The sequence below is a fragment of the Amblyraja radiata genome, chromosome 5 (assembly GCF_010909765.2).
Source record: "Amblyraja radiata isolate CabotCenter1 chromosome 5, sAmbRad1.1.pri, whole genome shotgun sequence".
NCBI classification, from domain to species: domain Eukaryota; kingdom Metazoa; phylum Chordata; class Chondrichthyes; order Rajiformes; family Rajidae; genus Amblyraja; species Amblyraja radiata.
The window spans coordinates 64,562,549-64,586,912 of NC_045960.1; the positions used below are offsets into that span (position 1 = coordinate 64,562,549).

Sequence of the window (24,364 nt, forward strand, 5' to 3'; positions counted from 1 at the left end):
GCCAAAAATGACGGCCATATGTGGCGGCGTTCTCTCAGAAATCACAGCAAGCCAAAAGTGGTCAAGATCAGACTTTTAGTAATATACTAGACCAAGTGCAGACCCGTTGGGTCTGCTCCCCCAATGCAGCCATTCCCTACCCGTAGCCCCCACGGGAGACGTGGTCCTCCAACTCAAGCCGTTCACGACTCATGAGTGCGGCTGTTTTTAAATGGCGTCTTTGAGGCGAGATGCGGGCACCAGCAGCCGTTATGGTCGCTGGCCAGCAGGAGGCAACATAATGAGTGAGTGGGGGGATCTGGTGTTGGCGTAGCAACAAATCAAAGGCTGGCACCCACAGGCTGGTGACCACAAGTCAGGCAGAAACACAGCCAGCCAGCAGCCACAGAGTTTTAATATTATATAGAAAGATGGTAAGAATCCAATTACTTTTAGTCAGGTAAAACCACCTATTTTTCATGGTAGTGGTCTTTTTTAGATTTAGTATTAGTACATGCTGTACTAGTTGAAATGTGTCATCTTAACAATAATGCAGTTTAGCAATTTCTTCATGACCACTCTTGTAGAGATTAAAGCCGTACATTCACAAATGATTGCAAAGATCGCCTTTTGATAAATCCTGATTTACGCAATCATACAAGTAGATTTAGTCAAAATAATTTTACATTAGAGATAAGATACTCTGTCACGTTAGCAGAATAGATAATGCCATTGAAGGTATCTACTGTAGACATGTGTATGTGTATTTCACAAGGAACTAATGTTACAGCACTGAAAGGAAAAGTGTTAATCACTAATCAACTATGTTGACAGATAACCTTTTAATTGCAATCTAAAATCTAATGAATGTCAAGATAAACAATGTAAATCAATTTTTATACAAGTAACTACACAAAATTTGAATTTTAAGTAACGGGAACTATTAAATGTTATACAAGGTGACAGGATGACTGTGCCACCCAACCCGGACATCTCCCTTCACCAGATGACTGCACAACATCTTCAAGCAAGATTCGAGGCGGTGGGATCTGCTACCTAATCAATACCCCATGGTACTCAGACGTGGTGGCCCTGGCAAACTCATGCTCCCCTGACCTGGAATATCTAACTGTGAAGTGTCGTTCTTACTACCTGCCGCAAGAATTCACCTCAGCTATCCTGACAGCAATCCACATCCCTCCACAAGCTGATGTCAAGCTTGTTCTGAATGAACTGCACTCACTACCAATTGCCTTGAGCCAAAACACCCTGAAGCCTTGGTCATTGTAGCCAGTGACTCCTATCAAGCCAACCTCAAGAGCGTACTACCAAAAAACTATCAACATTGTCTCCTACCCCACCAGGGGCCAGAAAGCCCTCGACCACTGCTACACATCTATAAAAACACCTACCGCTCCATTCCCTGGCCGCATTTTCTGAAATCTGATCATCTAGCTGTGCTTTTACTCCCTGCCTACATACAAAAATTGAAGTGGGAAGATTCGGTACAGAAAGTCTTTTAGTGCTGGTCCATGGAAACTGATGACATCCTATGCAACAGCTTTGGACTGGTCCATTTTCCGGGAATCTGCAGCCAACCAGAATATGTACGCTACTGCCGTGACTGACTTCGTCATTAAGTGTGTAGAGGAATGCATGCTGAAGTTGAGAATCCGAGTGTTCCACAACTGGAAACCATGGATTAACCATGTCCATTCCCAGATGAAGGCCAAGACCGCCACATACAAGTCAAACGATCCCGAGCGGTAGAAGAAATCTTGCTACGATCTTCACAAAGCCATCAGGAATGCCAAAAGACAAACCTGAGTCCCAGTATAATCATCCAGAGCCCTATCGACTGTGGCAGGGCTTGAATACTATAACTGGCTGCAAAGTTGTCAGGCAGCATCCGTGGTGAAAGTGTTGGCCTCCCTGATGAAATGAATGCATTCTATAGTCGCTTTGAACAGAAGGCCAACACGGCAATGACATCTGTCCCATCAGACTCAACTGTGCATTTTCCCAGGGTCACTGTGGAAGAAGTTAGATCGGCCTTCCCGAGGGTGAACCCATGAATAGCAAATGGCCCGGTTGAAGTCCCTGATCCGCGTCCTTTGGAAATGTATGGACCAACTAGCAAGAGTGTTCACGGACATCTTTAATCTCTCCCTACTCCGTTCTGAGAAGTATACATGACTACAATCAAGCTGTCCACAGTGTACAAATAAAGGGTACAACATTTTACCCACCTGCTTCAAGAGGACCGCTATCATCCCAGTGCAAAAATCTAGCCTATCAAGCAGCTTTTATCCACTGCAGTTTGTCAACTGCAACAACAGATCCATGGCTGATACTATCTCCCTGGCCCTACACTCATCCCTGGAACACCTGGATAAGAAGGTCACCCATGTCAGACTCCTACTCTTGGACTGCAGCTCTGCTTTCAATACTATTTTCCCAAGCTCATCTCCAAACTCATGGAACTTGGAGTCAGCACTCCCCTCTGCAACTGGATCCTTGACTTTTTGACCAATAGATCACAATCTGTGAGGACAGATGACAAATCATCCTCTAGGATAATGCTTAACACTGGTGCCCTGCAAGGACGCATTTTCAGTCCTCTACTATACTCGTTATACACTCATAACTGTGCAACCAAATACAAATCCAACTCAATTTACAAGTATATAGATGACACCACCATAGAGGGTCAGATAACAAATAATGACGAGACAAAGTACAGAAAGGAGATTGAGAACCTCGTAACCTGGTGCCAAGCCAACAACTTCTCCCTCATGTCAGCAAGGCAAAGCAGATTGTGATTGACTTCAGGAAGTGTATCACACACCCCGGTATATAAAGTACCATTGGATTATTGAACATTGATGGCTCCAAAGAAGAGATGGTCGAAAGCTTCAAGTTCTTAGAAATAAATATCACTAGCAATTTGTCCTGGATCAGCCACATAAAAGCTATGGCCAAGAAAGCACACCAACACCTCTACTTCCTTAGAAGGCTTTGTAATGCTGATATTCTGGGTTATCTTATGGATTGTATAGGATAGGCAAAAATAAGCTTTGTGGCTTCAGTCTATTCCTTTTTCGGTCATTGATTATGTGAACGTTGTGTGAAATGGATACAGTGTTGATTCATATTCATACAGATTGTAAAGTTTTGTTCTTTTTAATGTATGACCGAAATGAACTATTCATTTATTCATTCATTCAAGTTTGGCATTAACTCAACGACCCCCACCAACTTCTACAGATGCGCTGTTGAAAGATTTTATCGGGATGTATCACAGCATGGTTTGGGAACATCTGCATCCAAGTTGCAGAGTTGTGGATGTAGCCCAGACTATCAATTCAGGGACAGTTTCTTCCTAGCTGTTATTAGGCAAGTTAACTGTCCTCTCACCAGCTATAGTACAGTCCTGACCTCCCATCTACCTCATTGGAGACCTATGAATCTTTAATCGGACTTTATCTTACACAAAATGTTGTACCCTTTATTTGTACACTGTGGACAGCTTGATGTAGTCATGTACAGTCTTTTCTTTGACAGCATAACACGCGACAAAAACCTTTCATTGTACCTCAGTACACGTGACAATAATAAACTAAAGTAAGGCGTCATATTTAAATAGTATCAATCGTTTCAATTATATCATTTGGATGCCATTTTCTTTGCAACTGATAGGATAACAACTATCATACTGTATTTCAAATTAAATAATCGACACTTTAAGTTGAAACCACACACCATTGCATTCATTTTTACAAAAATGCTAAAGCATTCAAATTAATCCTGACTGGGGATCAAGAATACAACAGCTGACTATATTATCGGCTGCTTTGTTCTAGATACATCCTGATGAACAACCTGTTATAATCAACTTGATACTTCCTTTGGTGCAATTTAACTGCTCCATGTGAAAGTGCCCAAACCAATGGGACAAGCAAGAAAATCATTAAGCTTACAAGTGATTTCTTCTCTTACCAAATGTTTAATAATGAGTAGACAATCCTAAGGCATACTCTGTCATCCACCTACAACAGTAAGAAAGATACATTTGAATTTTTATAAATTAACCTGGAAAATGTATTAATGGGAATCAAAAAATAAATTTAGCAGGCTACTTTTGCCCAATATGTAAGAATGCTTTAGCTATGATGTTTATTTTGAAATATATGTATATTTAAAGTTTTGAATTCTAGTCCATGCTGAGTTCCCTGATTCAAGCATGATGTGCTACAGGGGATGTGAATATGGCAGCGATATGTTTTTGCCCAGGTGTTTATCTTTAAACTGCGAAGGCAGCTAATGGACACTTTTATTATTTCATACTTCTCTATTATGAGTGCAGAATTTCCCTGTGAAGTAGAGTGAGATTACATTAGCATAAAGTGTCACTGTGGTGAAAAGTTAGAAAGTGCTTTCTACACATCAGATCATGCTGTCAATTCTCAGAGGATGAAGCAGGTGTGAAAGATTATCACACAGCTCAACAAGTATTTATGCACAGATTGCAGAATTTTACATCCAAAAATCTCTTCAACACCACTATCGTATCTGCCTCCCCGCATCCTGCTTAATTGGCTGTAAAGCATTTGGTTCCGTCCTGAATTTATGGCAGGTGCGACATCATTTTCTTTGTTTCTGTTAACGCTCCCTCTCAGTTTAAAACAGGGTGAAGGAAAATTTCATTGTCAGCAGTGGACTTTAAACAAAATCAAGAAATTTGATTGTTCATATTTAATTGGTGTATGTCAAGCTCTTAAATAGACAAAAATGATATTAAAGTTGCGAGTTAATGCATATAAATTAACTGCAGTCCTAAAAGCCATTTTGGTAGTTACGTTGAAATATGCAAATGCGCCAAGTGCTAAACATTAAACTATACTTATGTTAGATACAGCCAGCAAATTATTTTAGCTGAATTTTACTGCTTTAATATTTTAACTAATTCACATAACAGTGAATATAATCATATGGTATACTCTGCTCAACATAAAATGTATTAATTTCACAAAATCTTCCTTTGTCTCAACGTGTGATAGTAGATTGTTCACTGTCTTAAAACAAAAAAAAAAGTGAAATTGCTTCCACGAGTAATAATGAACAAAAGCCTGGAAGTTAAAGTGTGGTATAACAGCAAAGGAATGGTTAGTACATTAATGGAACATTCTTATTTAATATAAATTATGAACTGCAACAGTAAGAAGAAATCTAAAAGCTCTAGATAATGGAGTGGTTTAAAATTAAAATGTTAAGTTATTTGAAGGTAGCATAAAATATATGTGAAAGAACGTTAAAACATGAGTTGTTTCTGAAATGAAACAATACTGCATGATATTTATATTGAAGAAAGTGATGTTCTCCTAGTATAACCCATAGCTATCTTAACTACACTTCTTCCCACCCTGCTTCCTGTAAGGATTCTACCCCCTACTCCCAATTCTTCCATCTACACCACATCTGCACCCAGGATGAGGTGTTCCATACCAGGGCATCGGAGGTGTCCACATTCTTTAGAGAACGGGGGTTCCCCTCTTCTATTATAGATGAGGCTCTCACCAGGGTCTCCTCTATATCCCGCAGCTCCACTCTTAGTCCCCATCCCCCCACTCGTAACAAGGACAGAGTCCCCCTTGTCCTCACCTTCCACCCCATCAGCCGTCGCATACAACATATAATCCTCCGACATTTTCGTCATCTCCAATGGGATCCTACCACTGGCTACATCTTCCCATCTCCTCCCCTTTCTGCTCTCCGCAGAGACCGTTCCCTCCATAACTCCCGGGTCAATTCGCCCTTCCTACCCAAACCACCCCATCCCTTGGTACTTTCCCTTGCAACCGCAGGAAATGCTACACTTGTTGCTTTACCTCCGTCCTCGACTCCATCCAAGGACCCAATCATTTTTTCCAGGTGAGGCAGAGGTTCACCTGCACCTCCTCCAACCTCATCTACTGCATCCGCAGTTCAAGTTGTCAACTTCTCTCCATCGCCAAGACCAAGGCTTGGCGATCGCTTCGTCCAACACCTCCGCTCAGTTCGTACTAACCAACCTGATCTCCGGTTGCTCAGCACTTTAACTCCCCCCTCCTATTCCCAATCTGACCTCTCTGTCCTGGGCCTCCTTCACTGCCAGAGTGAGGCCCAGCACAAATTGGAGGAACAGTACCTCATATTTCGCTTAGGTAGTTTACACCCCAGCGGTATGAACACTGACCTCTAATTTTAGATAGCCCTTGTTTTCTCCCTCCATCCCCTCCCCCTTCCCAGCTCTCCCACAAAGCCTACTGCCTCCGCCTCTTCCTTTCTTTTTCCCACCCCCCCCGACATCAGTCGGAAGAACGGTCTCGCCCCGAAACGTCGCCTATTCCTTCTCTCCATAGATGCTGCCTCACCCGCTGAGTTTCTCCAGCATTTTGTGTCTACCTTTGATTTTTCCAGCATTTGCAGTTCTTTCTTAAACATTTCTCCTAGTATAGTATTTATAGTAACATAGTTCTCTCTGAAAATAAATCTAAATATTTGACAAAAGCAGAGTAAGATGCAACTAACTGATGTCAAACTTACCTGTGATAAAACGCAGCTCCTGTCAGAACCATGGAGTATTCATTGGTCCATTTTGAGGTGTATCCCCATCGCCCTTTGCTGCTGTCCCAGTAATGACTCCGAGCTGGGTAACCAACTATCCGGTCTGGGAAACTATGCCATACAATGAAGGCAAAATCAACCTAAGAATAAAATAATAAGGTTAACAATCAGTTTTTTTTTGTTATTGGCATGCTTTCCTCTGTATTGGTAGCAAACAGCAGTGACGTTCAAATCCCACGAAAAGTACGGAATAAATATTCCTGCAGCATATGTTTTGAAATTCTGAGAATGAACAAAAACAATCTAAGATTCTAGATCTTTCTCCACAAAAGAAAATTGAGGAAATATTCCGTTTGCATATTATTTAGCAGAAACCTCTACCTTTTAAGCATTTCAAATCTTGCTTGATGAAGGTGGAAAGGAACTTTATTGGGATGTTACTCTGTAGTCTTTAGTGGGAACAATGGATAAACTGGATTGTTCTCTGGAATCGAAATGGCTATGCAGAGGTTTAACAGAAGCATTCAAAATTATGGGTTATTGATGAAATAAATAAATAAGGATGAACTCGTTTATTAGTACAAGGTCAATTACAGATGGTGATGAGTCAGAGTATAGAAGTGAGATCGACCGACTGACCAAATGGTGCCAGCTCAACAACCTGGCTCTCAATATCAGCAAAACCAAAGAACTGATTGTGGACTTTGGAAGAGGAAGGTTGAAACCACAATCCTGTTTACATCAATGGGACGATGGTGGAGAGTCAAAAACTTCAAATTCTTGTGCGTGCATATTTCCGATGATCTCTCCTGGAGCTAGCACACAGATGCAACCATAAAGAAAGCACACCGGCGCCTCTACTTCCTGAGATGATTACGGAGATTCGGTATGTCAAAGAGGATTCTCTTGAACTTCTACAGGTGCACATTAGAGAGCATACTGACTGGTTGGATCGTCCAGGAGCGGAAAAGACTGCAAAATGTTGTAAACACTGCCCAGGCCATCACCGGCTTTGACCTCCCCACCATCGAAGGGATCTATCGTAGTCGCTGCCTCAAAAAGGCAGCCAACATCATCAAAGACCTACACCATCCTGGCCGCACACTCATGTCACCACTGCCATTGGGAAGAAGGTACAGGAGCCTGAGAACTGTAACGTCCAGGTTCAGGAACAGCTTCTTCCCTACAGCCATCAGGCTATTAAACACTATAACCTCATAATCTATGAACTACAATAGATTATTATCTATCTATACATAACTAAAACTCTGATCTTGTTATCTTCCGGTTTGGCGGTCTTTCTATTTGAGCAAAAACAGTTCGCCAGTTTACTCATCTTTCTCCTATGCTGCAAATGCACCAAGTTTTGTTCTGATCGGTTGAATGTCGTAAATGTTAGCGAGGTTTAAACATCTTAAAAACCGCACGAGCGCAGATCGATCTCTTCTCCTGCAAGTCAACGCCACGCTTATTAGTCTCTTCCCCTGTCACTCCCCGGGATGGTCCGCCCCTTCCTGCGCCATTGCGTCTTTACTGGAGCTGAGGATGGCCGGCAGAGGTTTCCAATCGGACTTTCGGTGGGACCCGAAGCAGCCCAGCCTCAAGCAGCAGCCCCGCCACAAGCAGTAGCCCAGCCCCAAGCAGCAGCCCAGCGTTGGAGACCCAGCCCAGCCCGGAGTCGGAGATGTCGCCGATGTCGCCAAAGTCGCCAAACGGAAAGCGGAGACTCTGATCACGGAGGAGGAGAATGACCAGCGACCAGCGCCCGCTGTGAGTCCCCATCGCACCACCAATTCCAGTCACTACCCCTCTGGTCCCCTTCGCTGGCTCCTCCCCTGTCCCCATGATGCCCCCCTCTCCCCCAAGGCTCTTCCCCGTCTTTTCTCCGAGCTCACTCCCTCCTGCCCACACCCCTCTCCCACACAACTCACTCCCTCCCCACAACCCTCCCCTCCCCCACAACACAACCCCCCCCTGCCCCCACAAACCCCCCGTCCCCACAACTCCCCCACAACCCCCCCCCCCAACTGCCCCCCCCCGCCCCCCACAACCGCCCCCCCCCCCCCCCCCCCTCCGCTCACACACCCCTCCCCTGGTCACACACCCCTCCCCCTGCCCACACCCCTCCAACATACACACACCCCTCCCCACACACACCCTCCCCCACACACACCCTCCCCCACATCCTTCCTCCCACATCCCTCCTCCCACACCCCTCCTGCCCACATACACACCTCCCCCCACTTCAGACACCCCCCACCACACTCCCCCTCCCCCAAATCCCCCCTCCCCACCCTCTCCCCCCCTCCTACACCTCCCAGTCTACACACATCCCTCCTCCCTTCCCACCCCTCACACCCATTTCCCTCCCCCCTCCCCTCCCACACATGAAGAGGAGGGGGAGAGAGTGCTCGGGGATGAGGGGAAATGAACCGCGCCTGCGCAGTTAGGGGCTATGGGTGAGTGGTGGAATATTGCGTTGGGGGAACGGGTTGTGTTGGGAGAACGGATGAGTGGTGGAATATTGCGTTGGGGAATGGGTTGAGTTGGGGGACCAGGCCTCCCGTGTGATGGGACTCAATTGGTCCCATTTAGTCTAGTTATTATTATTATTGCACTGTTATAGTTAGTTCTTTTTTTTCTGAGTTTTTGTTATATTATTTATTATGATTACATAAAGAATTTCATTGTTCTATCTGGAACATATGACAATAAATCACTCTCGACTCTTGATAAACAGAGTACAAAATAGTTAAGATAATTTGCAAAGGAACTGATGCAGATGTTGACAATTTATTTCCTATATTGAGTTTTACAATCTGACCAGAAAGGGTGGTAAGATAAAGACTCAACTGCGACTTTTAAGAGAAACTAGATACAATTGAAATGTTTCATAAGATTTTTTGGATTTACATGGAAAGATTGTGGATTGTTTCCACAGACCCAATGGATTGCATGCTTTCTTCCTGAATGGTTTATTATTTTACAAAATATTAAAAGAAAATTCAAATATCCTCCTGCAGATATGTAATCTGGATATTGCAATGAGGAAAAATACAATGCACAGTAGAAGCTCATTAACCAGCGACAAGGAAAGAGAATGAGTAATTCAATTGTTTGTCAGTTATACAAGTAGTGTAATATTCAGTGAATAATTATAAAATATATTATTAAAGCCAGTTTCATGTTTTATATACTGTGCTCTCATTGGAATTGAAAGAATGTTGCTGCTAAGAAAATGAACACAACTAAAATAAATTGTGATTGTTCGAGGAGTCGATGTATCTGACATAGCTTCACCAATTTTTGTAGCTGATCTATATCTGGCTCTATGCCATGACAATCTTCCTCGCAGTCCACAAATCCAGCCATCTCGGTGTCATCTGCAAACGTAGCAATTTATAAGCAAGTCATTCATATATAACAACAGATGCCCCAGCCAGATCCTTGTGGAAATCCACTGGTCACAGATAATTCATTTAGGCATTAAAACCTTGACCATTAGATTGGGTGAAAAATAGTGAAAAATCTAAATATTACATTTTTTTAAATCGCCGACATGTTTTGGTTCTGGAGAAATCTGTGCAGTCACAATAGCACTTGCATATAAATAGTTTCAAAACATTATATTTGTTTTGGAGGCTTAGATGTATATTTCAATAAAATATTATTGGAATAAAAATAATCAAACTCTGTAAACATGACTGCCGGGTATGAAGTTCGAAGCTGGTTTAGTATAACAGATTTAGTTGTGAGACAATGATTGAAATGATTACGAAGATTGCGTGTCTGGTATAAGATTAGTGGGGCAAGCTGGATTTAGGAATATGGGATAGAGAGGTGACTTAATTAAAAGGATCACAATCAAATGCTTGCTGAGAAGGCCTCACCATGCCTGAAGTGCCCAACAATGGTAGGTACGATGACAATTTGATACAATGGCACCTAAATGTACCAAAAATGGAGCACTGAACATAAAACATGCCACGTGTGGCTACTAGCTACAATTATAGTCCAAGAAAGGGTTAGCTCAGCAAAATTTGAATATACTTCCTTTCCATAAATGTGAGCATCCATGGTAACACCAGCATCTCCAAATTCCTCTATACATCACACACTGCCCTAACCTGGAAATGTATTATCACTGAGCTATTCGAATTCTATGCCTAACACTACTCTAAATTCTGAAAGGGAATTAGGAATGGGTAATATATGCTGAGCATGCCTTTAATAACCACATTCAATAAATGAATAAAAAATGTTTTTGATTTTTAATTACTACTAGTATCTTAACATCTGTTGTTAAGGCAATATAGACCAGAATTACACACTGCTTTACATTCATAATTATTTACATAAAACCAATATATTTCATCCTCATAACCTTTTTTTTTTTTTTAGAAAATGTATGTAAAATATTGACAGTGTGATGTTATGAAGGTCTGCTATGTGAATCTGCATTTATATTTACAGCTCACAGATTAACATGTATTTACAGCCAATACATTATTTTACTTTTCAATTAACCAGCTTGAATCAGTAAAGAAATGTTTAGACATGTAGTTTTTGAGATTTCTTTCATGAAAACCCAATCGAAAATGACAAATAGCCATCAGCTGTTTTCTCAGGTTTCCATCCGCACACATCTTATTTCTATTTTTTGTCACAATAAAAACTATTATTTTGTAATGTTTGATTTATGTTAAAGATTTATTGAAAGTATTTCTCAGCAGACTGGACTTTCCTACTTGACATATTCTTCTGTCCCGTTGTGTCTCCGAGGGAGCGCCCTAATTTACTGCCAATTAGGAGGAAATTCATGGCAGTTTTTTTTTACTGATGACAAAGTTGCCTCAAGGAACTGAAATTCAGACACTTCATGAAAGAACTTTCTAGACATCAGAGACTGAAAATTTCATCAGTCTGGCTGAGGCTTGTGGACAATATTTCTTGCCATTTAGATCCTCCCAGTTGTATTTACATATTTTTCCGTGAAATGTAAAAGCATTATAAATTTTAGAAACAAGGATTTTATATGTAATGATATTATTTATTTTGATTAATTTCTGCAACACAATAATGTGATTATTATAATGCCTAAATGGAATATTTGAAAGGTTCATTATACTGGAACAATCTGTTCTGAATCACAGCTGCAATGTCATTGCGAGGCTCAATTTGACAAGATTTTAGAAAGCTGCCGATTCTATGGGGAATAGCCTCTGGTCTCAGTGCTTAATTGGCATAACCAAGCATTGAATTTCAATTTTATTTTCCCCTCCCCCCAAGCTGCCATATGCATTCTTTACCACTCTAACTGCTTGTATTGCCACTTTCAGGGAGTTATGTATGGACTTGGACCCCAAGATCCCTTTGTACATCAATTTTGTTAAGGGCCACGCCATTAATTGTATATGTTCCCCTTACATTTGACCTTCTAAAGTACAACACCTCACACTTGCATGGATCAACATCTACCATTTCTCCACCCATTTCTGTAGCTCATTTATATCATGCTCTATACTTTGACAGCCATCCTCGCTGTCCGCAACCCCAGTATATATCACACAAACAGCAGAAGCCCCAGGACAAATCTCTGCAGAACTCCACAGGTCATTGAATATTGTCCTGCCATCATAATCCTCTATCTCAGATCATTAAGCCAGTTCTGAATCTATATAACCACGCCACTGTTAATCCCTTGCATGCTGATCCTCTGGATCACCTACTGAGAGAATTTATCAAATGCCTCACTAAGATCCATGCAGACAATATTGAACATCTTCGTCCCCTCCTCAAAAACTCAATCCAATTTGTAAGCCACAACCTGCCATGTGTAAAGCATGCTAACTGTCCCTAATTATTCCATTATCTTTCAAATGGGAGTAAATCCTATCTTGAAGAATTCTCTCCATTGTATCCCTATCATTGACATGAGGTACGCCAGCCTATAATTCCCTGGATTGTCTCTATGTCCCTTGTTGACTAAAGAAACACTAGCTACTCTCCAGTACCGCAGGACCTCGCCTGAGGCTAGAGAAGATGCAAAGATCTTCATCAACGTTCCCATACTCCTCTCTTGCCTCTTTCAATAATGTGGGATGGATCCCAGCAGGTCCTGTGGATTTATCCACCTTAATGCTCTTCAAGAGCCCCAAAACCTCCTTAATCTCAAACTGCCATTGCATATTAGTATTCTCCGCACTGATCTCACTGTCCTCCATCTCCTTTTCCATGGTGAAAACAGATGCAGAATAAATGTTTAATACCTTGCCTCCTGGGATGGAGGTGAGGATGATCCTAATGTGGTCTCTTATACATCGGCAAGACCAAGGATAGACTCGTTAACCGTTTCGACGAATATATGCTCAGTCCACCATGGCCAAACGCATCTCGCGATTACTAACCATTTTAACTCCTCTTCCCATTTTCATACTGACCTTTCTGCCCTGGCCCTCTTCCATTGCCAAAGTAAGGCCACATGCAAACTGGAGGAACATCACATTTGGTTCTGTTTGGATAGCTTACAACCCAATGATATGAACATTGAATTCTTCAATTTTAGGTAATGACCAACCACCCTCCACCAACCTTTCTAATCCTCGCTCCCCCCCATCCCCCTTTCCCCATTCCCTGTCTTGTGGCCCACTTCTACTCACACCTACTTTTCCCTTCCCACCAACGTTCTTTCCTCCAGATATACAATTCGCAACTCTTCAATTCTTTTGGCTCAAACCTTCTGTATTTTCATCTCTGACCTTTGTCCAATTGTCTACCTATTAAAAAAAAAACGTCACCTGTATCCATTTATCACTTCCCAGCTTTTGTCCCGGTCCTCCTCTCTTTCAGCTTTCTTCTCTCCCTACCACAATCGGTCTGAAGAAGGATACCAACCTGAATTGCCAGCTATCCATGTTCTCCAAAGATGTTGCCTGCCCTGCTACGTGACTCTTGTACTTTGTGGGTTTTTTTGTAAAACAGTATCTGCAGTTTATTGGTTCTGAATTGTGTATAACGTTGGGATGTTATGTTACAATTGTACAAGACATTGTTGAATATTGTGTTCAGATTTGGTCACCTTGCTATAGGAAAGATGCCATTCAGCTGGGAAAAAGTGCACAGAAGATTTATGAGGATGTTGCCAGGACTTGAGTGTATGATCTATAGGGAGAGATTGGGTAGGTTAAGACTTTATTCCTTGGAGTGCAAGAAGATGAGGAGCTATCTTATAGAGGTGTATAAGATCATGAGGGGAATCAACAGGGTGAATGCACGGAGTATTTACCCCAGGCAGGAGAATCGAGAATTTGGCTCCTTAGATTTAAGGCTAGAGGGGAAAGATTTAGTGGAAACCTGAGGGGCAACTTTTTCACACAGATGATAGTAGGTGTATGGATCAAGTTGCCAGAGGAAGTCGTTGAGGGAGGTACAATAACAACATTTTAAAGGTAGTTGTTCAGATAAATAGTTAGGAACGGTTTAGAGTGACATGGACCAAACGCAGCAAAATGAGGCTAGCTTAGATACGGCGTCTTGGTTGACAAGGGCAAGTTGAGCCGAAGGGTCTGTTTCCTTGCTATACGACTCTAGACCTCTAATGTCTAATTCCAGATATGAGATTTGATATAACAAATTGGCTATGTTGAATAATTTAAATGAATATCCTGTGACACTAGAGGTGACGTTGTTGATCTGACAATACATGAAGAATAATTTTGCAGAGGCTTTTGAAGTTGCAAAGAATGATTACACACCCATGGTATCACTCTGTCATCCCCCCCCCCCCTCCCCCAGTGCTCTTAAGGAGAGCAAACATTTTCATTTTTCTCCTAAAGCAGGTGATACAAATGTTTTAGAATCACAAAGTCATAGCATAGGTTTAGTTTTGAAAACCAAAGTGTTTAATTCAGACAACAAATGACAATTTTAATTTGAAGTCTGTCTTCAGGAGCCCTGACATTAATACATTCATGGGCACTTATTATTTTGCCATTTTCCAAAACAAATTTCCATCTAACGGAAAGATTAATGTTGATGGGAAAAGAAACTTGAGGTGATCAAAACTGAACACAATACTCACCAATGTCTTGTAGTGAAAAGGATAGTTTTAATTGGGAAAAATATTTTAGGCTTCCAATGTTAAGGTTTGCGATTTTGAAATGAAAAGAAAATGGACAAGGTACCAAATACATTCAACACCTCTCTTATGGCCGTTTATTAACAGCACCTTACAGAATTAACAAGTTAATACCCAAAGATTTGAGAGACAGTGTAAGATTCACTTTTGTAGAATTTATGTGATAAACAAGTAAATAAATAAACACAAACACAAACACACAAAATGTCTTTCGTTTTCAAGTCCCGTTTCTTGATGCATTTGAGAGGATGAGACTTCAAGTTACGGAAAATCATGATACAGACCATTTTCTCAGAATTAAATCCATCCTGATTTCTTGCCATTTGGAAATAGGCATGCTTGTTTAATGACTTAATTAGGTATGTATTGGCCCTGTCCCATGGTGCGAGTTCATTCAAGAGCTCTCCTGAGTTAAAAAATCAAACTCGTGGTAAGCACGGAGAATTAACATAGCGGGTACGTCGGAGCTCGGGGACGTCTCTTAGCAGCTCGTAACGCTAATGGCAGATACTCGGGAAGACTCACTAACGGCAGGTAAGCTCGGGAATACTCGTGAAGATTTTTCAACATGTTGAAAAATGTCAACGAGAGCCTTGAGTACCAACGAGTGGCCATTACCGTAAATCTCCGAGTTCGAATCAAGGCAAACTCAGGAGAATTCTTTGAATGAACTCGTACAATGGGACAGGGCTTTTAGTATGATTTCATCTGAGAATTATCATTAGCATGAGCCAACTCCATTGCATCACTTTTATGTGCAATGTGGACATTTAATGATAAAGGTGCTAATCAATCCAATTTCTTGACTATGATTTAGGCAAGAAATTATGAAAGGTCGGGATTGCTGGTTGAAGGCATTGCTACCAGCACTGGGAGAATTTTGCACAGTCATGATTATGTACATGTTATGCTCTGATGAAAGTCAGAGGGATGCTGACAAGATGACGAAAGGCAAACCATGAAAGCATTTGATCTTAAAATGTAGCAGTTTCAATGAACTAGATATTCATATGGTTGATAAATGCAGGAATAATGGTAACAAGGACCATAATGTTTATTACGATACAGGAAGGAGGGATTTGGAAGACTTATGTTTTTATTGAAGATTGAAGGCTAGCCAGGAATTGGGAATCCAAGCTTGTATCCTGATAAATAATCCAGTCAAATCAATGAGCAAAGTTGCAAACCGAATTTTACCAATTGCTGACTTACCTCATTGTTTGACAGCACGGTATCTTCATCTAAACTGAGGACAGCATCTGTCTGGATGACACTGTATGGGAAAAAACGGTTGCTCATACTCTGTAAAAAAAAAAATAGACACTGTAAGATTATCACCCTTAAATTTAGATTTAACTTCCTTACAAGACACGTCTGTCTAGTAAATTGTTTTTTATTGCTATTTTCTACTTTATCCAAAATTAAAAAATCATTTACAACATAATCTTCTGTAATTGTAAAGTAAAACTATTATAATTCAATTTTTTTTTATAGAAGCAAACAATTATTAGTAAACTTCATGTTAATTGTTATATAATATTTGTAAATAGGGTTGATTTATCTTCCTCAACGTAGCTTTAAATTCCACTTCCATTTTTGTTCGGTATCATTTTTGAAGGTATTCATTGCCGGATCTATTTCAGATAAGGCCACTAAAAATATGCAAATTTGATTCTTACACAATTGACATTTTAAGCTCCCAATGGACAAGGTGTACATTTACCAACCATGTAATCAAAATGCCACTCCCACCAATCATTTAACCAGTGATTGCACACTTCTCCCCATCACTGACAATTAATGACAATAAAGGGTCAGGGTTTGAAAGTTAATGTCAAGGGGAGTGTGTGTGGTGTGTATATATCTCACCTTGACATCATAACTTGAATCCATGACCTTTTACCCACTATCAGGACCTCACTTTCCAATGGGTTCCAGGGCCCATCCCCAATTAGTTTGCTTTGTGTGTTCTGCATTGGGTCAGTATGTGAAATAATGACCAACCCTCTGGGTTGTCAATTCAACTGTGCCTGCACCATGAGTCCTTAATCCCAATTGAATTTAACAATCGTGTAGTCATGACCAAAACCGTTCAAAGTGCTTCTACCAGGAGGCCTTGGATCAAATACTCACGTGAAAATCACATTCTACTTGTATTGTGGGTGGGAGAGGGAAGGTCAAGTATTTTTGTGCTTGGGTGTTGGTGGGTAAAGTTGGGGTGGGAACTGGGGCAGACTGGGGAATGAAGGCAAGAATGAGTCTGTGTGTGGGGTGCAATAGTAGGGAATGGGAGTAGGATATACAGATCAGGAGCTCAGAAGATAGTCTGTACCTTGATTTTCATAAGGCCTTTCATAATGTTCCATGTAAGAGGTTATTATAGAAAGTAAGAATACATGGGGCTCTTTGAGAATGCTGAAAGTGACTAGTGAGAAGCCACAGACATCAGTACTTGGCTCCCAGCTATGCATAGTTTATATATTAATGATATATATGAGGAAACAATGTATTATTTCTAGGTTTGATCATGACAAGAAGCTGGCTGGGATCGTGAATTGTTTGGAGGATACAAAGGAACTTCTAGGCAAATTGGACAAGTTAAGTCAGTGGGCAAATACATGGGATGTGCAATTGAATTTGTGGGGCCATTGTCAGAGATATTTATATCATTAATACCCAGAGGCTGGTGATGGAAGACTGGAGGGTGTCTAAAATTCAGCCTCTTTTAAAAAAAAATACTGAGGTAAAGCGTGGAAACCACAGACTGGTGAGCCATGGGGTGCAGGTACATATTTCCATGAAAGTGGCAACGTATGTGGACAGGGCAGTGAAGAAGGCATTTGGCTTGCTTGGCTTTGTCAGTCAGATACTGAGTACAGAGAATCAGGGTGTCATGTTACAGCAGGGCCATACTTGGAGTACCATGTACAGTTCTGGCTGCCCTGCTATTGGAAGCATCTCATTAAACTGGGAAGTCTGCAAAAGAGATTTATGTTATCAGGTTTAAGGGGTTTGAGTTGTAAGAACAAGCTGGATAGGCTGGGTCTTTCTTCCCTGGTGTATAGGAGGTGGAGCGATGACCATTGCAGATAGCTATAAAATCATGAGGAGTGTAAAATCATAGAAAGATAAGAACCACACCTTTTCCAAGGGATTAGGAGTCTAAAACCAGAGGGCATATGTTTAAGGTACAAGGGGACCTCTTTCACACAGAGGATGTTGCCTACATGGAACAAGTTGCCAGAGGAAGTGGGAGAGGCAGATACAATTATGACATTTAAAAGGCACTTGAACAGGTGTATGGACAGGAAAGGTATGGAGGCATTTTGGCCAAGCCATCGGACAATGGTCATGAACTTGATCAGCATGGATGTATTGGATTGAAGGGCATATTTCCATGCCATGACATGGTAGTTTGCAAGCAGCTGAACATTGGCACAAATTAGTGCAAAATAATTCACTAGATTCAAGATTCAATTTAATTGTCACATGTACCAATTAAGGTACAGTGATATTTGAGTTATCATACAGCCATACTAAATAAAAAAGCAAAAATGCACAGCACATAAAATAAAGTTTAACATAAACATCCACCACAGTGGAATCAACGTTCCTCACTGTGATGGAAGACAATAAAGTTCAACCACCTTCCTTCTTTGTTCACCCGTGGTGGTCGGGGCCTTGAACCCTCCGCAGTGCCGCTGCTCAAGCCCTCTCGTCGGGATGATCGAAACTCCGGCATCGGGACAGATCGTAACACTCCGCGGCATGGAGCTCTCAAGTCGGCCACTTCTTACCGGTGACCGCTGCTTCACGGTGTTAAAGTCCACAGGTCCCACGGTCGGAGCTCCAACACTAGCGATCCTCGGTAAAAGATCCCAGGCTCCGCAATGTTAAGTCCGCGCCGCACCCGTGGCTTGAAACTCCAGGCCGGTCCCCAGTAAAGGCCGCACCACTCCACGTTGTAGGCCGCAGGGGGGACGGAGATGCGACACGGAGAAAAATCGCATCTCCGTTGGGATAAGTGACTGGAAAAAGTTTCCCCCTAATCCCCTCCACCCACCCCCCACATACAACATACCAAGAGACATTAAAACATTCAGGACATACTTTAAATAATAAAAACAGAGAAGGGACAAGACAGACTGCTGGCGAGGCGGCCATTACGGACGCCACCCAGTGGTGATTTTATTCAATGTTAAAAAGTAAATAATTGTTCAAGTATGATACATATAGTAAATTACGCGTGTGATGCCTGTGGCTTTATTTTTGTTTTCATTTCATGCATTTTATCTCACTGATAAAGCTCAATTAAAAAATTGGTCTGCATTTTTATTTGATGAACCAAAAGATGCTTTTAAAACCCATCAGTTTCATTTTTTTTGCTGGTCTGGTACATTTTTGTGGTGTATTTTGATGTTAACTTAATAGATTTGGCAAACAATGTTTTAGGCTCTCCTTCGATTCCCACTGATGCTTTTCATTTAATTCCCACTTTTCCTTACATCTGTACATCTGAAGTTAAGCCAGATGTTTCTCTTGAGACTTTATGTTTCAGCCACTTTTCTCCAATAAAAAGAATTCATAGTTGAGCTACATAAAGTTAGTACAAATCATGCAGCTCGGGATTTTGCGCAGCTGCAAATACTTTAGCCAATTTTGCTTGTCAGCTGCTTTCACGTTAAGTTTTACTATTCTAAGGCGCTGAAGCATTTTGTACTACCTGTACTGTAAATTATGAAAAAGTGAACTAAATGTAGTAAAGCTAGTTAGATATAGAAACATAGAAAATAGGTGCAGGAGTAGGAAATATCCATATAGTAACTGCAGAACTAATGTAAAACATGGAATACACTAATGTAATAAATAAATAATCACAAAACTTTGGTAGTGGGTTTCACGCATACATGTTCCACCTCTTTGCCAAAGAGGATATTCATGTTATCCAACAGATCTAATTTTTCATAAGCTTCAGTAGCAAATTTGATTTCAGTATTAAACTGATTTCCACAATCTGCCAATCATTACCTCATTCTAATGGCACATTGTCTGAAATTTCTTCTGCAACCACTGGGCCAAAGGAGCATCTCTTGATTAGTCAGATTTGCATTTTTTCACATACAATAGTGTATTGAAACATACACATTTGCAGTAATGCATCCACTCAGATTGCATTCTTGGCATTTAATTTTTCTTGTACAACTAATACAGGGTTAAAAAGAGAGGCATAGTGTTGGATATTTCCACCCTGAGAAAAGATTCTGACTGTACCCTATCTATGCCTCTCATAATTTTATACAATTCTATCAAGTCATAAGAATATGTCATAGGAGCTGAATTAGGCCATTGGGCTTATCAAATCTACTCTATCTTTCAATCATGGCTGATCTATATTTCCCTCTTAACCTCATTCTCCTGCCTTTTCCCCTTAACCTTTGACATCCATAACTAATCACGAGCCTGTTAATCTCTGCTTTAAAAATACCCAATGACGGCCTCCACAGCTGTCTGTGGCAATGACTTCCACAAATTCACCACACTCGGGCTAAAGAAATTCCTCATCTTTTTCTAAATATTCATAATTTTATTTTGAGGCTGTGCTCCCTCACCTTAGACTCTCCCACTAGTGGAAACACACCATAAGTACAGGACCAATGTTTGTGATTTAGTAGCAGGCCCAGGGTTAAGCCCATTGTACATTTATATGAGTCTAGGGACAGAAATTCTGCAAGGATAAAAAATGCATGTGCAAGAGAGGCAGAAGCCCCTCCTCGAAGATAGACACAAAATGCTGGAGTAACTTAGCGGGTTAGGAGCTTCTCTGGAGAAAAATAATAGGTGACATTTCGTGTCGAGACCCTTCTTCAGATGGAAAGTCAAGGGAAAGGGAAACTAGACACCCTGCGGCTGTCACACTACTCAACAATGTACCTCGGTGATTGCCAATCGCCCCCCCCCCCCGGATACTCCTCCCACCAGGAAAACACTATGACTGTATGCATGTAAATAGATGTATTTATTGCTCATGTTCTATGTCGCTCTTCCAGGGAGATGCTAACTGTATTTCGTTGTCTCTGTACTGTACACTGACAATGACAATTAAAGTTGAATCTGAATTTGAATCTGAATCTAGAAGTATACCCTTGCATTCCCTCTTTCTGCCTCTCCCCCATCCTAGTCATCCTGATAATTTCACTATTTGCATCCATATATCCTTTCATTATCACTTCTTCCACAGCCAACAATGGACCATTGTGGTCTCCACCTTCCCATGATCATCGGTATGGGCTCTGATTTGTTCAAAACTCTAGTTTGGACCAGACACTGGTGATCAAAGCTCATGCCTAATTTTTAATTATTTATTATTCCAGCAACTTATTATTCATATCTAAACATAAAAGAGGAATGTCTAATGTTAGAGATCGGAAGTAAAATGACACTACTATTTTCCAAGATTCATAAAGTACCCAAAAATAATATCAAATTACCATGTCTTAATGTTTCACCATCACTTTAATATAGTGTGTTTTCCCTTTGCCGTTGAATCCCACATAGTGAATGGATTCAGAAGTTATATATTTTTTAAATCTTGCATTACCTAAAGATGTTTATTTACATTTGGGTCTCTTATTTCCAAACAATTGAAACTGAACATATTAAATCATTCATTTATTTGTGCAAAAAATGTAATGGCAGTCTGCTGACATTGACCCGTTTCTCCTTACCCTTCCCTTCCCCCCAACCCTATCCTGTTGTTCATAGTGGGGACTCTGGCCTTGTCGACCATGAACTAATTCTGATAGTTTAGTCAGCTCCTCTTTTTGTATACTGTATATTCTTCCACATTAGTAAACCACATTAACTAAAAGCTGATATGTACATTTACCCCTAAAACCTTTTTCAGTTAATAGTATAGTTGCTTGATTTGTGAGAAAACATAGCCTTAAAATCATGAGATTTTAAACAACCTTCTATGGATTTAACAAGGTCAATATACTGCTCAGTTAAGAAGAGTGACCAAAAAAATGTTGTTTTCAATTGAAATTAGTCAAATATCATGAAGTTGCTTAAAACAGACCCACCTTGCTTTCTCCTTCAATCACAGTTATAGGCACTGGGGTGGATGGCCACTTGTTCTTGGCAGGTAAAGGCCTATCACAGTTCCATAACACTACAATCTTAACAAAAAGTATATGTATTAATTGGCTTGTCAAATGAAAAACACTGTTTTCATAGGAGCTTGATCAGAAGAGATCAGAGAGAGAGAACATTCTAGACAAAACTTTTTCACTGAAGTTCTCTTAAAGTTTACCCGTTTATAAAAAAATAGGTTAATTAATTTTCTATTATATTTAATATACTTTTTAAATATCAACATGAGTTAAAGAAAATGTATTAAACTCTTTACATAATAATATATACATTTTACGTTTTTTTACATTTCTATTTATTTATTTATTTATTTGTTTTAAATTTAATTCTTTATTTCGAACAGAATAAAAGAGTAAAAAGCAAGTGTGAAACAGCATACAAAAACAAAACAAGAATATATATAAAGTGTCATAAACAATATCTATAAATAAATGAAATCGTATGTGTCCGAAAAGGAGCAGGATGAAGCCAAAGCTTATTAATTCCCACCCCTTATTCAACTGCTTATAATTATCTTATACAAATTTATCAGCTATATGTACACCATATGTACACCAGCAGCAATATGTACACCAAATTACTTACATTTATACACTAATCAAATATATACAAAGCCATACAAAAAAAAGAGAAACAAAAGAAAAAAAGAAAAGAAAAAACCCTCATATACTATACAGTATCTCTTAGTCATATATACAACCCATCACCCTATAATCACCATTCCCAATACAATCAGAAGAACAAATATCCCACTTACAATCACCTATCCTCATCCCAATATCCTTTTAAAAATTTGTTTTTGTACACCTATTTAAACTGAATTATGTTTGTGCTAAGTTTTATCTCCTGTTCCAGACCATTCCACAAATTCACCCCACAGATTGCTATGCACATACTTTTAAGAGTTGTTCTGACATTGAGTTTTTTTAAATTATGTTCCCCTCTCAAATTATACCCACCCTGTCTTTCCATAAACAGTTTTTGTAGATTTCCTGGAAGTAAATTATTTCTTGCTTTGTACATGATTTGTGCAGTCTTAAATTTAACCAGATCGGTGAACTTCAGTGTATGTGGCTTTAAGAATAATAAATTGGTATGTTCAAGATATCCAACGTTATTGATAATTCTTATTGCTCTTTTTTGTAATGTTCACAACGGCTGTAGGTTGGTTTTGTAGGTGTTACCCCATATCTCCACACAGTAACTCAGATATGGCAATATGAGTGTATTATACAATGTAATGGTTTGTGGCCCAGAATGTGTCTTGATTTTCCCAACATTGCTATAGACTTTGCCAGTTTTGCTTTGACGTGGTTTATATGTGGTTTCCAGCAGATTTTGTGGTTGAAGATTACACCAAGAAATTTATTTTCATATACTCTTTCTATACTTATGTTATCTATTTTCAATTGTACTTGAGGGTTTGTTTTATGTTTTCCAAATTAAGGAAAGAACTAGAAATAGAGCCTGGATATAGGGTGCAAGTTGAATCAAGAGTTAAAATTGGCATGTTATGGGAGATTTCAACATGCAGGTAGACTGGGAAAATCAGGTTGGTACTGGACCCCAAGAAAGGGAGTTTGTGGAGTGCCTCCATGATGGATTCTTGTATTGGAGCAGCTTGTATTGGAGCCTACCAGGGAGGAGGCAATTCTGGATATAGTGTTGTGTAATGAACTGGATTTGATAAGGGAACTTGAGGTTGAGGAGCCATTAGGAGGTAGTGACCATAATATGGTAAGTTTTGAACAAAGGGGGCTATGGAGCCATGAGGGAGGAGCTGGCCAAAGTTGACTGGAAAGATACCCTAACAGGGATGACAGTGGAACGACAATGGCAGGTATTTCTGGGAATAATACAGAAGGTGCAGGATCAGTTCATTCTTAAGAGGAAGAAAGATTCCAAGGGGAGTAAGGGCAGCTGTGGCTGACAAGGAAAGTAAGGACAGTATAAAAATACAAGAGAAGAAGTACAACGTAGCAAAGATGAGCGGGAAGCAAGAGGATTGGGTAATGCTTAAAGAGCACCAGAAGACAACTAAAAAGGCAATAAGGGCAAAAAAGATGAGGCTGGATAAGCTAGCCAAGAATATAAAGAAGGATAGTAAAAGCCTCTTTAGGTATGTGAAGAGGAAAAATATAGTTAAGACCAAAGTTGGATCCTTGAAGACTGAAAAGGGTGAATTTATTATGGGGAACAAGGAAATGGCAGATGAGTTGAACAGGTACTTTGGATCTGTCTTCACTAAGGAGGGCACAAACAATCTTCCTGATGTACTAGTGGCCAGAGGATCTGGGGTGACGGAGAAACAGAAGGAAATCCACATTAGGCAAGAAATTGTGTTGGGTAGACTGATGGGACTGAGGCTGATAAATTCCCATGGCCTGATGGTCTGCATCCCAGGGTACTTAAGGAAGTGTCTGTAGAAATCGTGGACGCATTGGTGATAATTTTCCAATGTTCTATAGATTCAGGATCAGTTCCTGTGGA

The 24,364-nt window shown here is 40.4% G+C and overlaps 1 protein-coding gene across 3 annotated transcripts in view; it reads right to left on the minus strand.

The window, feature by feature from the left end:
* The window catches only part of LOC116973398 (exostosin-1-like), a 333,037-nt gene that overhangs the window by 59,193 nt on the left and 249,480 nt on the right, over positions 1–24,364 (minus strand). For all 3 annotated transcript variants that reach the window (XM_033021408.1, XM_033021407.1, XM_033021409.1), the window contains exons 8-10: positions 21,805–21,900; positions 15,935–16,024; positions 6,565–6,725 (exon numbers count right to left, since the gene is read on the minus strand). In XM_033021408.1, coding sequence (XP_032877299.1) covers positions 6,565–6,725; positions 15,935–16,024; positions 21,805–21,900 — 347 coding nt within the window. The remainder of the gene's footprint in view (positions 1–6,564; positions 6,726–15,934; positions 16,025–21,804; positions 21,901–24,364) is intronic.